Source organism: Biomphalaria glabrata, chromosome 3, assembly GCF_947242115.1.
Source record: "Biomphalaria glabrata chromosome 3, xgBioGlab47.1, whole genome shotgun sequence".
Taxonomy (NCBI): Eukaryota; Metazoa; Mollusca; class Gastropoda; family Planorbidae; genus Biomphalaria; species Biomphalaria glabrata.
Genome location: NC_074713.1, coordinates 1,683,816 through 1,699,135, shown reverse-complemented (window position 1 = coordinate 1,699,135; position 15,320 = coordinate 1,683,816). Strand labels below are relative to the sequence as shown.

Below are 15,320 nucleotides of genomic sequence, written 5' to 3'. Positions count from 1 at the left end.
ATGTTGTGCATGTCATCTGGACCAAGTCGACACACAATGTTGTGCATGTCATCTTGACCAAGTCGATACACAGTGTTGTGCATGTCATCTGGACCAAGTCGATACACAATGTGCATGTCATCTGTACCAAGTCGATGCACAATGTTGTGCATGTCATCTTGACCAAGTCGACACACAATGTGCATGTCATCTGGACCAAATCGACACACAATGTGCATGTCATCTGGACCAAGTCGATACACAGTGTTGTGCATGTCATCTGGACCAAGTCGACACACAATGTTGTGCATGTCATCTTGACCAAGTCGATACACAGTGTTGTGCATGTCATCTGGACCAAATCGACACACAATGTGCATGTCATCTGGACCAAGTCGACACACAATGTTGTGCATGTCATCTGGACCAAGTCGACACACAATGTTGTGCATGTCATCTGGACCAAATCGACACACAATGTTGTGCATGTCATCTGGACCAAGTCGACACACAATGTTGTGCATGTCATCTTGACCAAGTCGATACACAGTGTTGTGCATGTCATCTGGACCAAGTCGATACACAATGTGCATGTCATCTGTACCAAGTCGATGCACAATGTTGTGCATGTCATCTTGACCAAGTCGACACACAATGTGCATGTCATCTGGACCAAATCGACACACAATGTGCATGTCATCTGGACCAAGTCGATACACAGTGTTGTGCATGTCATCTGGACCAAGTCGACACACAATGTTGTGCATGTCATCTTGACCAAGTCGATACACAGTGTTGTGCATGTCATCTGGACCAAATCGACACACAATGTGCATGTCATCTGGACCAAGTCGACACACAATGTTGTGCATGTCATCTTGACCAAGTCGACACACAATGTTGTGCATGTCATCTGGACCAAGTCGACAGACAATGTTGTGCATGTCATCTGGACCAAGTCGACAGACAATGTTGTGCATGTCATCTGGACCAAGTCGACAGACAATGTTGTGCATGTCATCTGGACCAAGTCGACACACAATGTTGTGCATGTCATCTGGACCATCTCATCAATGCTTTTGTCTTGTGCACATTTTAACAAGCTTTGCACCACTAGCAATGAGTGTAGTTTTCTATTGCACGGCCAAACCATCTTTCAACTGATCTGGTCAAAGTGTTCCATGTTCAGGCTATCACGGTGTCACTTGGAGAGTAATACTTAGAAGACATTGGAAACTTGAACCAATGTTCCCGAGTAATGTTTGAATAACACTTGCCAACTTGTTTCACTCACTTTTGATACAGAAAGTGTAGAGTTGACATCAAATAGTTCAGCGACCAACGTAAGCAAAAAGGAGGGAGTGTCTGTGCTGTCTGTCCGTATGTCACGTCTAGATCTCAAACGCTGAGACAGAATGAGTAAAATCTAAGTGTTGGAAAGTTTTGTACTGGAACTTACGTCCAACCGAGTTCGTGCAAGAAGTTCTATGAAAGAGTAACCCTTTTGTATTGTTCAATGGACGTCATTCACCAATAGTAAACAAACAACGTTTAGCCATGTGATAATATTGATAAAACAATGAAAAATACGTATAACGTGACAGCCACTATGGATTACATAATTTGTATAGACGATATAGAGAATCACGTGGCTAAATGTTGTTTGTTTACGATTTTTGAATGAGGTCCATTAACACTTGAAGTATACACACGTGAAAAAAACAGTTCATTTGTCTAGATTGAAGTCTAGAAACCTTGGTTTACAATTGTGACTTTCAATATTGTACCAAACTCTGAACGTACAGACAGCACAAACATAAGATTTGTTTTTACCGCTCCAAGATCTTTGTTTTGTGAAGTTATTAATAGGTTTAGAAGATTCTTTCCCATCATTAGACTTTGAAAAGATACTAAATTACCAATAATAATAGTATTCAACTGTTACCAAGCAACTACAAATAATTCATCCACGAATAATTAATCAATTACAAATAAGCTCGGCAGTGTCTAATAGGTCAGAGTGACCATAGCCTTCATTCTTTCAACCCGTGTCCCACATTCAACCCAGTCAGCTCTAGGTGTCAAACTAGCAAGAAGGACAGAACATCTTTTTCCCGTCCGTTTGTTTGTTTGTATTGCCCTGCGTTTGTTTGTTTGTAATGGTTTTGTGTGTGCGCGCGTGTGTTAGTACTGCCTTGTTCACTTTTATTTCCAAGATATAATCCTGTGCACGACGGCCAATACTGCGGCATAAACCTTCAGGTTTTATACAACCTGTTTCAAACCTAGGCTATAAAAAAAAAAAGGAGGAAGGGGGGGGGCAGGTGTCGGGAGGATGTGGTGGCCCCAAAACAATTTGCATCTGATTTCTCCTATTGTCCAGCAGAACGGGAGCGTGATCGAAGTATTGGCGCTAGGGGGAAACGAAGCAAAAAAAAAATTGTGGCGGGAGATCTCGCACGTTTGGGATTCAAATAAAATGTCAGGCACTGGTTATCGGCCTTGCCGTTTCCATGGCGATATCTACAGCTCTCTACCCCCCCCCCCCCCCCCCGCGGGGACAACGAGGCGGAAACGGTGAAATGTTAGCTGCATATATAAAATGGCCGTGGGCGGAACAAAAATCTTCATTTAATTAAAAAAAAAATGTTTTGTGTTAAGTGGGGACCTAACCATGAATCGTAAATCTAAATATTTTTTTTTTTAAAGCTAGAGTTTATCTCTAATAGAAATAATTTCTTTCATGCGTTCTCCTCCAACATGTGCTAATGGTCGGCTGTTTCTCACAAGCGTTCCTTTGAACCGAAGTTTCAATGAAGCAAGTACCAACAAGTTGGAATTGTATTGTCCGCGCGCTCTTCTCGTCTGAATGTTGACACAGAGTCAATAAAAAGACTTTGCTTCAAACTGGAGCCATTGTCCCGGGTAAGGGGGGGGGGGAGGCTATCAATACCACTGGCCCAAAATATCAATATCATCCAGAGTTATCATCGATAAGTAGCCAACGGTCTTTGAACGGGAGTGTCACTATTGACCATAGTCACTATGTACAGTCAACATCATCCAAAGTGACTACTGCGACTGCATTTCTTTAGCTGACTACTGGTGGGTAGCGTCCCCTTCTTCCCCGCCCTCTAACCCCCCCCCCCCCCCAAGCTTTCAATTGAATGTCAACAATTAGAATAAGGAAAATTGTTTAGTAAATATCTACAAGAGAGAAAAGAGAAAAGAGGGGGAGAAAAAAGAGAGAGAGAGAGGGGGGGGATTAAGAAAAGAGAAAAACGGAATGGAGCGAGAGAAGAGAGAAAGACAGAGAAGATGGACAAGTCGAGAGAGGCCTACACCAATATTTAGTTGATGGTTTAGTTGTCCTGTTAATTAACTTGCCCTACTTTTTTTTGAGTTGGACAAATGAAGCTAGCAGTGATCAGTTGCCACGGCAACGAACCAAACGGCGGATGTCATGTGTATTTTTAAATGGTTTCCACAGCGACGGGGGCAACGTAAACAAGACGCTAAACACGTCGCCATAGCAACAGGAGCAGCCTGTAATCCAAGCGTGTAACTAAGAAATGTCAACACTGCTATAAGGAGCTCCTCGCAACAATGAGAAAACTTCCATTTTTTGTTTTTGATCAGATGACCAGCCAACAATGAAATGTACTTTTAAACTGGACAACACTTTCATCTGGGCCCTACTTCTGATTTCATTGAATTCATTTTTTATTAAGTTTCTAATCAATAGCAATCAAGAGACCAACAAGAAAAAACATTAAAAAATACTTTAAAAAAACAACACCCGCAAAGCTTATATTAATTGTAATTGTATGAATCAGTTTGGATCAGCCCATGTCATTATATGTATGATTAACCTAGACATAAATATTTTGACCAATTGTTTTTTGCTTAGCTTTCTGAATGAACATTGACCCTATCCCTTGTTTACACCAGCTGTGAAGGGGGGAAGAAGGGGGGGGGGGTATCTTGGTCAATTTTTGATCGTTTTGTTTAAATGCATTAAAAAAAAAAAAGTTCACCCATGGCTCAATGGTCCTCAAGGGGACTTATTCAACTTATACCACCACATCTGTCAAGTACGATTTCTTTCCCTTGTTCAAGATGCCAAACAAAATAATTAATTACCAATAGTTAATTAACTAATTGTTTTTTTGGTTTGTTTGATTTATATTATTGATTCTTGTGTTGTCAGGTAAAAGAAATAAGTGTGCAAAATTTCAGCTTAATCCGAATTTGGTTGTGGGAGAAATAGTTGCAAACTTTTTACACTACAGACAGACATAGAGAGTGGGTTGTTACAGGCTTTGTAAAAATGGTCACACAGCTATTCAAATCATAAAGAAACACATATACACAGCTATTCAAATCATTAAAAAACACATACACACAGCTATACAAATCATAAAGAAACACATATACACAGCTACTCAAATCATAAAGAAACACATATACACAGCTACTCAAATCATAAAGAAACACATATACACAGCTATTCAAATCATACAGAAACACATATACACAGCTATTCAAATCATAAAGAAACACATATACACAGCTACTCAAATCAAAAAGAAACATATACACACAGCTATTCAAATCATAAAGAAACACATACACACAGCTATTCAAATCATAAAGAAACACATATACACAGCTATTCAAATCATAAAGAAACACATACACACAGCTATACAAATCATAAAGAAACACATATACACAGCTACTCAAATCATAAAGAAACACATATACACAGCTACTCAAATCATAAAGAAACACATATACACAGCTATTCAAATCATAAAGAAACACATATACACAGCTATTCAAATCATACAGAAACACATATACACAGCTATTCAAATCATAAAGAAACACATATACACAGCTACTCAAATCATACAGAAACACATATACACAGCTATTCAAATCATAAAGAAACACATATACACAGCTATTCATATCATAAAGTAACACATATACACAGCTATTCAAATCATAAAGAAACACATATACACAGCTATTCAAATCATACAGAAACACATATACACAGCTATTCAAATCATAAAGTAACACATATACACAGCTATACACAGCTATTCAAATCATACAGAAACACATATACAAAGCTACTCAAATCATAAAGAAACATATACACAGCTATTCAAATCATAAAGAAACACATATACACAGCTATTCAAATCATACAGAAACACATATACACAGCTATTCAAATCATAAAGAAACACATATACACAGCTATTCAAATCATACAGAAAAACATATACACAGCTATTCAAATCATAAAGTAACACATATACACAGCTATTCATATCATAAAGTAACACATATACACAGCTATTCAAATCATAAAGAAACACATATACACAGCTATACACAGCTATTCAAATCATAAAGAAACACATATACACAGCTATTCAAATCATTAAAAAACACATACACACAGCTATTCAAATCATTAAAAAACACATACACACAGCTATACAAATCATAAAAAAACACATACACACAGCTGTTCAAATCATTAATAAACACATACACACAGCTATACAAATCATAAAGAAACACATATACACAGCTATTCAAATCATAAAGTAACACATATACACAGCTATTCAAATCATAAAGAAACACATATACACAGCTACTCAAATCATAAAGAAACACATATACACAGCTATTCAAATCATAAAGAAACACATATACACAGCTATTCAAATCATTAAAAAACACATACACACAGCTATTCAAATCATAAAGTAACACATATACACAGCTATACACAGCTATTCAAATCATAAAGTAACACATATACACAGCTATACACAGCTATTCAAATCATAAAGAAACACATATACACAGCTATTCAAATCATTAAAAAACACATACACACAGCTATACAAATCATAAAGAAACACATATACACAGCTACTCAAATCATAAAGAAACACATATACACAGCTATTCAAATCATAAAGAAACACATATACACAGCTATTCAAATCATACAGAAACACATATACAGAGCTATTCAAATCATACAGAAACACATATACACAGCTACTCAAATCATAAAGAAACACATATACACAGCTACTCAAATCATACAGAAACACATATACACAGCTATTCAAATCATTAAAAAACACATACACACATACAAATCATAAAGAAACACATATACACAGCTATTCAAATCATACAGAAACACATATAAACAGCTATTCAAATCATACAGAAACACATATACACAGCTATTCAAATCATAAAGTAACACATATACACAGCTATTCAAATCATAAAGAAACACATATACACAGCTATTCAAATCATTAAAAAACACATACACACAGCTATACAAATCATAAAGAAACACATACACACAGCTATACAAATCATAAAGAAACACATATACACAGCTATACAAATCATAAAGAAACACATATACACAGCTATTCAAATCATAAAGAAACACATATACACAGCTATTCAAATCATAAAGAAACACATATACACAGCTATTCAAATCATACAGAAACACATATACACAGCTACTCAAATCATACAGAAACACATATACACAGCTATTCAAATCATACAGAAACACATATACACAGCTATTCAAATCATAAAGAAACACATATACACAGCTATTCAAATCATACAGAAACACATATACACAGCTATTCAAATCATAAAGAAACACATATACACAGCTACTCAAATCATACAGAAACACATATACACAGCTATTCAAATCATACAGAAACACATATACACAGCTATTCAAATCATACAGAAACACATATACACAGCTACTCAAATCATAAAGAAACACATATACGCAGCTACTCAAATCATACAGAAACACATATACACAGCTACTCAAATCATAAAGAAACACATATACACAGCTATACAAATCATAAAGAAACACATATACACAGCTATTCAAATCATTAAAAAACACATACACACAGCTATTCAAATCATTAAAAAACACATACACACAGCTATACAAATCATAAAGAAACACATATACACAGCTATTCAAATCATAAAGTAACACATATACACAGCTATTCAAATCATAAAGAAACACATATACACAGCTACTCAAATCATAAAGAAACACGTATACACAGCTATTCAAATCATAAAGAAACACATATACACAGCTATTCAAATCATAAAGAAACACATATACACAGCTATTCAAATCATACAGAAACACATATACACAGCTATTCAAATCATTAAAAAAACACATACACACAGCTATTCAAATCATAAAGTAACACATATACACAGCTATACACAGCTATTCAAATCATAAAGTAACACATATACACAGCTATACACAGCTATTCAAATCATAAAGAAACACATATACACAGCTATTCAAATCATTAAAAAACACATACACACAGCTATACAAATCATAAAGAAACACATATACACAGCTACTCAAATCATAAAGAAACACATATACACAGCTATTCAAATCATAAAGAAACACATATACACAGCTATTCAAATCATACAGAAACACATATACACAGCTATTCAAATCATACAGAAACACATATACACAGCTACTCAAATCATAAAGAAACACATATACACAGCTACTCAAATCATACAGAAACACATATACACAGCTATTCAAATCATTAAAAAACACATACACACAGCTATACAAATCATAAAGAAACACATATACACAGCTATTCAAATCATAAAGAAACACATATACACAGCTATTCAAATCATAAAGAAACACATATACACAGCTATTCAAATCATACAGAAACACATATACACAGCTACTCAAATCATACAGAAACACATATACACAGCTATTCAAATCATACAGAAACACATATACACAGCTATTCAAATCATAAAGAAACACATATACACAGCTATTCAAATCATAAAGAAACACATATACACAGCTATTCAAATCATACAGAAACACATATACACAGCTATTCAAATCATAAAGAAACACATATACACAGCTATTCAAATCATACAGAAACACATATACACAGCTATTCAAATCATACAGAAACACATATACACAGCTACTCAAATCATAAAGAAACACATATACACAGCTACTCAAATCATACAGAAACACATATACACAGCTACTCAAATCATAAAGAAACACATATACACAGCTATACAAATCATAAAGAAACACATATACACAGCTATTCAAATCATTAAAAAACACATACACACAGCTATTCAAATCATTAAAAAACACATACACACAGCTATACAAATCATTAAAAAACACATACACACAGCTATTCAAATCATTAAAAAACACATACACACAGCTATACAAATCATAAAGAAACACATATACACAGCTATTCAAATCATAAAGTAACACATATACACAGCTATTCAAATCATAAAGAAACACATATACACAGCTACTCAAATCATAAAGAAACACATATACACAGCTATTCAAATCATAAAGAAACACATATACACAGCTATTCAAATCATAAAGAAACACATATACACAGCTATTCAAATCATACAGAAACACATATACACAGCTATTCAAATCATTAAAAAACACATACACACAGCTATTCAAATCATAAAGTAACACATATACACAGCTATACACAGCTATTCAAATCATAAAGTAACACATATACACAGCTATACACAGCTATTCAAATCATAAAGAAACACATACACACAGCTATTCAAATCATAAAGAAACACATATACACAGCTATTCAAATCATACAGAAACACATATACACAGCTACTCAAATCATACAGAAACACATATACACAGCTATACAAATCATACAGAAACACATACACACAGCTATACAAATCATAAAGAAACACATATACACAGCTATACAAATCATAAAGAAACACATATACACAGCTATTCAAATCATTAAAAAACACATACACACAGCTATACAAATCATAAAGAAACACATATACACAGCTATTCAAATCATACAGAAACACATATAAACAGCTATTCAAATCATACAGAAACACATATACACAGCTATTCAAATCATAAAGTAACACATATACACAGCTATTCAAATCATAAAGAAACACATATACACAGCTATTCAAATCATACAGAAACACATATACACAGCTATTCAAATCATAAAGAAACACATATACACAGCTACTCAAATCATACAGAAACACATATACACAGCTATTCAAATCATACAGAAACACATATACACAGCTATTCAAATCATACAGAAACACATATACACAGCTACTCAAATCATAAAGAAACACATATACACAGCTATTCAAATCATTAAAAAACACATACACACAGCTATTCAAATCATAAAGTAACACATATACACAGCTATACACAGCTATTCAAATCATAAAGTAACACATATACACAGCTATACACAGCTATTCAAATCATAAAGAAACACATACACACAGCTATACAAATCATAAAGAAACACATATACACAGCTATACAAATCATAAAGAAACACATATACACAGCTATTCAAATCATAAAGAAACACATATACACAGCTATTCAAATCATACAGAAACACATATACACAGCTACTCAAATCATACAGAAACACATATACACAGCTATACAAATCATACAGAAACACATACACACAGCTATACAAATCATAAAGAAACACATATACACAGCTATACAAATCATAAAGAAACACATATACACAGCTATTCAAATCATTAAAAAACACATACACACAGCTATACAAATCATAAAGAAACACATATACACAGCTATTCAAATCATACAGAAACACATATAAACAGCTATTCAAATCATACAGAAACACATATACACAGCTATTCAAATCATAAAGTAACACATATACACAGCTATTCAAATCATAAAGAAACACATATACACAGCTATTCAAATCATACAGAAACACATATACACAGCTATTCAAATCATAAAGAAACACATATACACAGCTACTCAAATCATACAGAAACACATATACACAGCTATTCAAATCATACAGAAACACATATACACAGCTATTCAAATCATACAGAAACACATATACACAGCTACTCAAATCATACAGAAACACATATACACAGCTACTCAAATCATAAAGAAACACATATACACAGCTATACAAATCATAAAGAAACACATATACACAGCTATTCAAATCATACAGAAACACATATACACAGCTACTCAAATCATAAAGAAACACATATACACAGCTATACAAATCATACAGAAACACATATAAACAGCTATTCAAATCATACAGAAACACATATACACAGCTATTCAAATCATAAAGTAACACATATACACAGCTATTCAAATCATAAAGAAACACATATACACAGCTATTCAAATCATACAGAAACACATATACACAGCTATTCAAATCATAAAGAAACACATATACACAGCTACTCAAATCATACAGAAACACATATACACAGCTATTCAAATCATACAGAAACACATATACACAGCTATTCAAATCATACAGAAACACATATACACAGCTACTCAAATCATAAAGAAACACATATACACAGCTATTCAAATCATTAAAAAACACATACACACAGCTATTCAAATCATAAAGTAACACATATACACAGCTATACACAGCTATTCAAATCATAAAGTAACACATATACACAGCTATACACAGCTATTCAAATCATAAAGAAACACATACACACAGCTATACAAATCATAAAGAAACACATATACACAGCTATACAAATCATAAAGAAACACATATACACAGCTATTCAAATCATAAAGAAACACATATACACAGCTATTCAAATCATACAGAAACACATATACACAGCTACTCAAATCATACAGAAACACATATACACAGCTATACAAATCATACAGAAACACATACACACAGCTATACAAATCATAAAGAAACACATATACACAGCTATACAAATCATAAAGAAACACATATACACAGCTATTCAAATCATTAAAAAACACATATACACAGCTATTCAAATCATACAGAAACACATATAAACAGCTATTCAAATCATACAGAAACACATATACACAGCTATTCAAATCATAAAGTAACACATATACACAGCTATTCAAATCATAAAGAAACACATATACACAGCTATTCAAATCATACAGAAACACATATACACAGCTATTCAAATCATAAAGAAACACATATACACAGCTACTCAAATCATACAGAAACACATATACACAGCTATTCAAATCATACAGAAACACATATACACAGCTATTCAAATCATACAGAAACACATATACACAGCTACTCAAATCATACAGAAACACATATACACAGCTACTCAAATCATAAAGAAACACATATACACAGCTATACAAATCATAAAGAAACACATATACACAGCTATTCAAATCATACAGAAACACATATAAACAGCTATTCAAATCATACAGAAACACATATACACAGCTATTCAAATCATAAAGTAACACATATACACAGCTATTCAAATCATAAAGAAACACATATACACAGCTATTCAAATCATTAAAAAACACATACACACAGCTATACAAATCATAAAGAAACACATACACACAGCTATACAAATCATAAAGAAACACATACACACAGCTATACAAATCATAAAGAAACACATATACACAGCTATACAAATCATAAAGAAACACATATACACAGCTATTCAAATCATAAAGAAACACATATACACAGCTATTCAAATCATAAAGAAACACATATACACAGCTATTCAAATCATAAAGAAACACATATACACAGCTATTCAAATCATAAAGTAACACATATACACAGCTATTCAAATCATAAAGAAACACATATACACAGCTACTCAAATCATAAAGAAACACATATACACAGCTATTCAAATCATATAGAAATACATATACACAGCTATTCAAATCATACAGAAACATGTACACAAATGATGAAATCAAGGTCAAATGTGAAAACATTTACTGAGATGGGGCAATTAAAAATTATATTAATTAAATTATTATTATTAAATTATATGAGGTGTAATTATATCAAGTAGTTTGGATCAGTGGTGCAATTAAATAGGTAATAGACCTAGACCAACAACAATAAATCTGAGTGATTAATAATATATTTAACACTTGTTTTTGTTTAGGGCTATTGCACTATTGAAACCTTTTAGCTTTCTCAATCCACTATGATCCTCTCACTTATCTGAACCAGTTAAGAAAAATTGGTGTGGGAGGGGATATCTGGTTGGATTTTATGTAATTGGTTTTTATAAGCATTTAAAAAAAAAAAAAAAAAAAAAAAAGGGGGGGGGGGATGACCTGAATTCGAACTCAAGGCTTATGCCTCTTCGGGCCGATATACTAACCACTCTGCTAGTGAGGCGCATATGACTAAAGAAGATTGTATTGTTTGTTTCAAACTTACTTTAAGGTGGCGACCTATAAAGGGGGACTAATTCAGCTTTTTGGTATCACCACTTCAGTCTAATACATTTTTTTTTCCACTTGTTCAAACAAAATAATTAACTACCAGTAGTTCATTAACTAATTGGTTGGTAAATTTTTTTTTATACTGATTTTTGTGTTGTCAGGTAAAAGAAATAATTTCAGCTTGACCTGAGATTGGATGTCAGAGAAATAAGGTGCGCAAACTTTTTCCCAGACAGACAGAGCTGATATAAGCTTTGTTTAAAAAAAAAAAAAAGCAGTGATTTTTTTAAAATGAAAGGCAACAGCAGAACAGCGTGTATGTGTATGTGTGTGTGGGAGGGTGCTGCCACATTTGCCCACTTTCTGAATAAGACTAGCATGATTAAGAAAGCAAACAAGTGAGAATGCGAGTTTTCTATGAGAACATTCAGACAGGTTTCCAAAGAGTAGAGACCAACAGTTATAACTAACTAGCAATGTTGTCATGTCCCTTCAAACCCAAACTGCATTCAGATATCCTCGATATTAATAAACTCATAAACACCTTGTTTAGTAAAGTTCCCTTTCAGTTTTTATACAACAAAACTTGAGGATAACTGTGTCCTACACATATAGGTAAAAAAATGTTTTTGTAAAATGTTTTACATGTTTCGGATGTTCCTTCAGAGTTGAAGATAATTACTTCCTAGTCCAAACCTCCCGCAGGATGACGGGGGATGGGAGTGGGCAGGGTTTGAACCCTGGACCATCGATAAATCTGAATGACGGTCCAGCGCGCAAACCGCACGACCAGGCATCTAGTCATGCAAGTTCATTACAGGGAAGCTCTGCTTAGTCATTGGTTTTCCTGGATGATTTAGGCAATCTGTTCCAAGCTTTAATGCGATTAGGAAGAAGGAGCACTTGTACAAATTTGTCCTAGCATACGGAATAAGAACTGTGCCTTTATCTTTGTGTCTTTACGAGTCTTTTATCAGATCTTTGCGAAGACAGATTGCCGCTTTATGCGTAAAGTCGAACACCACGGGAGGATCTAAGTCTAAGTAGGTAAGTAATCAGGTAATGCTTTTGTGTTTGAGAGCAAGTTCTGTTAGTATTTTATGTCTTTTTGCTATTTTACTTTTTAGTCTTGTGTCCATAAGTCTCTCTAAATTTCATATGTCATATAAAACTGACATTCCTTGAAGATAATAATGCTTTTTATTGATGATTTGCTGTTAATTATAAGTCTTTCACAAGGTAGTTTTTTAAAATGAAGATTCAGTTTCAATATCAATAACAACAAAATTATATCAAAACAATGTATGCTATGTCAATACATTTTCTTTTGAACGTTTGATTTGCAAGTAAAATATTTTACTGCCTCACTAAAACAGAGAAAAAAAAACTTTACCATTTATAAAATATCTTTTTTTTTTTAAAAATGGGATTAGGTCGGGGGGGGGGGGGGGGGGGGCTGGGCTAAAGAAGTTTGATATATACAACAGAACACTTTGCCAATACATGAATGGAGGCCACTCAAGACAAGGACATTTCTCTTTCTAAACCCTAAACAGGTGATGGTTGTCTATTTCTGGAGTGCAAAAACAAAGAACTAATGAATTTTTAATTGGGAAGTAAGCTTAGGGATGGGGATTTTTTAAATTTCATAAATATGTTTTTTTTTTTAACTTTTTATGATTGTCTTATTAAAAATGAAATTAAAAAAAGGGGAGACCACTTTCCGGCATCTAAGGATAGTTTGTAAGGCATTTTTTCGTTTAATACTTGCGCAACACATGGAAACATGCTGAAGTGGCAGGGGATGGGTGAGCTCCAGAGTTCTGACTTGGATTTCTTAGGAAAGATTTGCTCATTTCAAGGGTTGGCCAGTTTTCTTTTGGGAGTTAACTGCTTAATAGTTTTATTCAATGACTTCAAATACTCTTGTTTAAATATTACAAAGTTAAGGTTGGGTTACTTTTCACTATGGGAGATAATTATAGGTTGTACATTTGAACCTTTGATACAAGAGTAAATGAAATACTAAGAAGGTTAAGAGTGGAAGACTTGGTGAATAAATCATTTTCCACCTCACAATAAAGATAAAGTGTGCACAAGACTGACCTGTCTGAGCCCAGCAACCTGAATATCCTGGACTTGTCAATGATTTCCTGAGTTACCTGGACACACACCAAAAAAAAACAACAAAGATTAAAAGTTTATTTCCTGAGCACTTGATGTGACTTGAAAACACACGACACGGACACCATAGTTAGGCTGTACAAACCTCATTGCCTTTGAAACTCCTCCCTTGCATGCCATGCCTGTGAAAAGCCAGCACACTGTCTTGGAGAGTCACTGGGAAAACAGCAAAATACATCTTTCAGTGTTTTATTCAGTTCAAGTGAGTTCACATATTGATTACATTATCATTAGCTCTAGCAGTTCTAGAATCATTTACCAAGCCATTTCAGCTTACAATCATTATTTACCAAGTTATTGCAGTTTACAATCATTATTTACCAAGCTTTTGCAGTTTAGTCATTATTTCACAAGCTTTTGCGTTTAGTCATTATTTAACAAGCTTTTGTGGTTTACAATTATTTACTTATATACACTATTGGAAGTATTGTAAGTTGGTATACCTAAGGAATCTACTGTACAGTCAAAGTGAAGTTCTGCCTGCTGACGTCTGCTCGACTTTAGTTTCCCGCTCAAACTTACAACTTTCACATATTCTACAAAAATTGAGAAAAAAAATTATTACCATTTTCTGTAATAAAAAATGTGGTCAATTAGTGTCTTAATATATGTATGTACT

At 33.6% G+C, this 15,320-nt stretch overlaps 1 protein-coding gene across 4 annotated transcripts in view; it reads right to left on the bottom strand.

Moving 5' to 3' along the window:
• Nucleotides 1-15,320, bottom strand: part of LOC106058270 (mitogen-activated protein kinase kinase kinase kinase 5-like) — a 61,852-nt gene that overhangs the window by 18,850 nt on the left and 27,682 nt on the right. For all 4 annotated transcript variants that reach the window (XM_056022844.1, XM_056022846.1, XM_056022845.1 and 1 more), the window contains 3 exons: nucleotides 15,145-15,237; nucleotides 14,787-14,857; nucleotides 14,624-14,679 (listed from right to left, as the gene is read on the bottom strand). In XM_056022844.1, coding sequence (XP_055878819.1) covers nucleotides 14,624-14,679; nucleotides 14,787-14,857; nucleotides 15,145-15,237 — 220 coding nt within the window. The remainder of the gene's footprint in view (nucleotides 1-14,623; nucleotides 14,680-14,786; nucleotides 14,858-15,144; nucleotides 15,238-15,320) is intronic.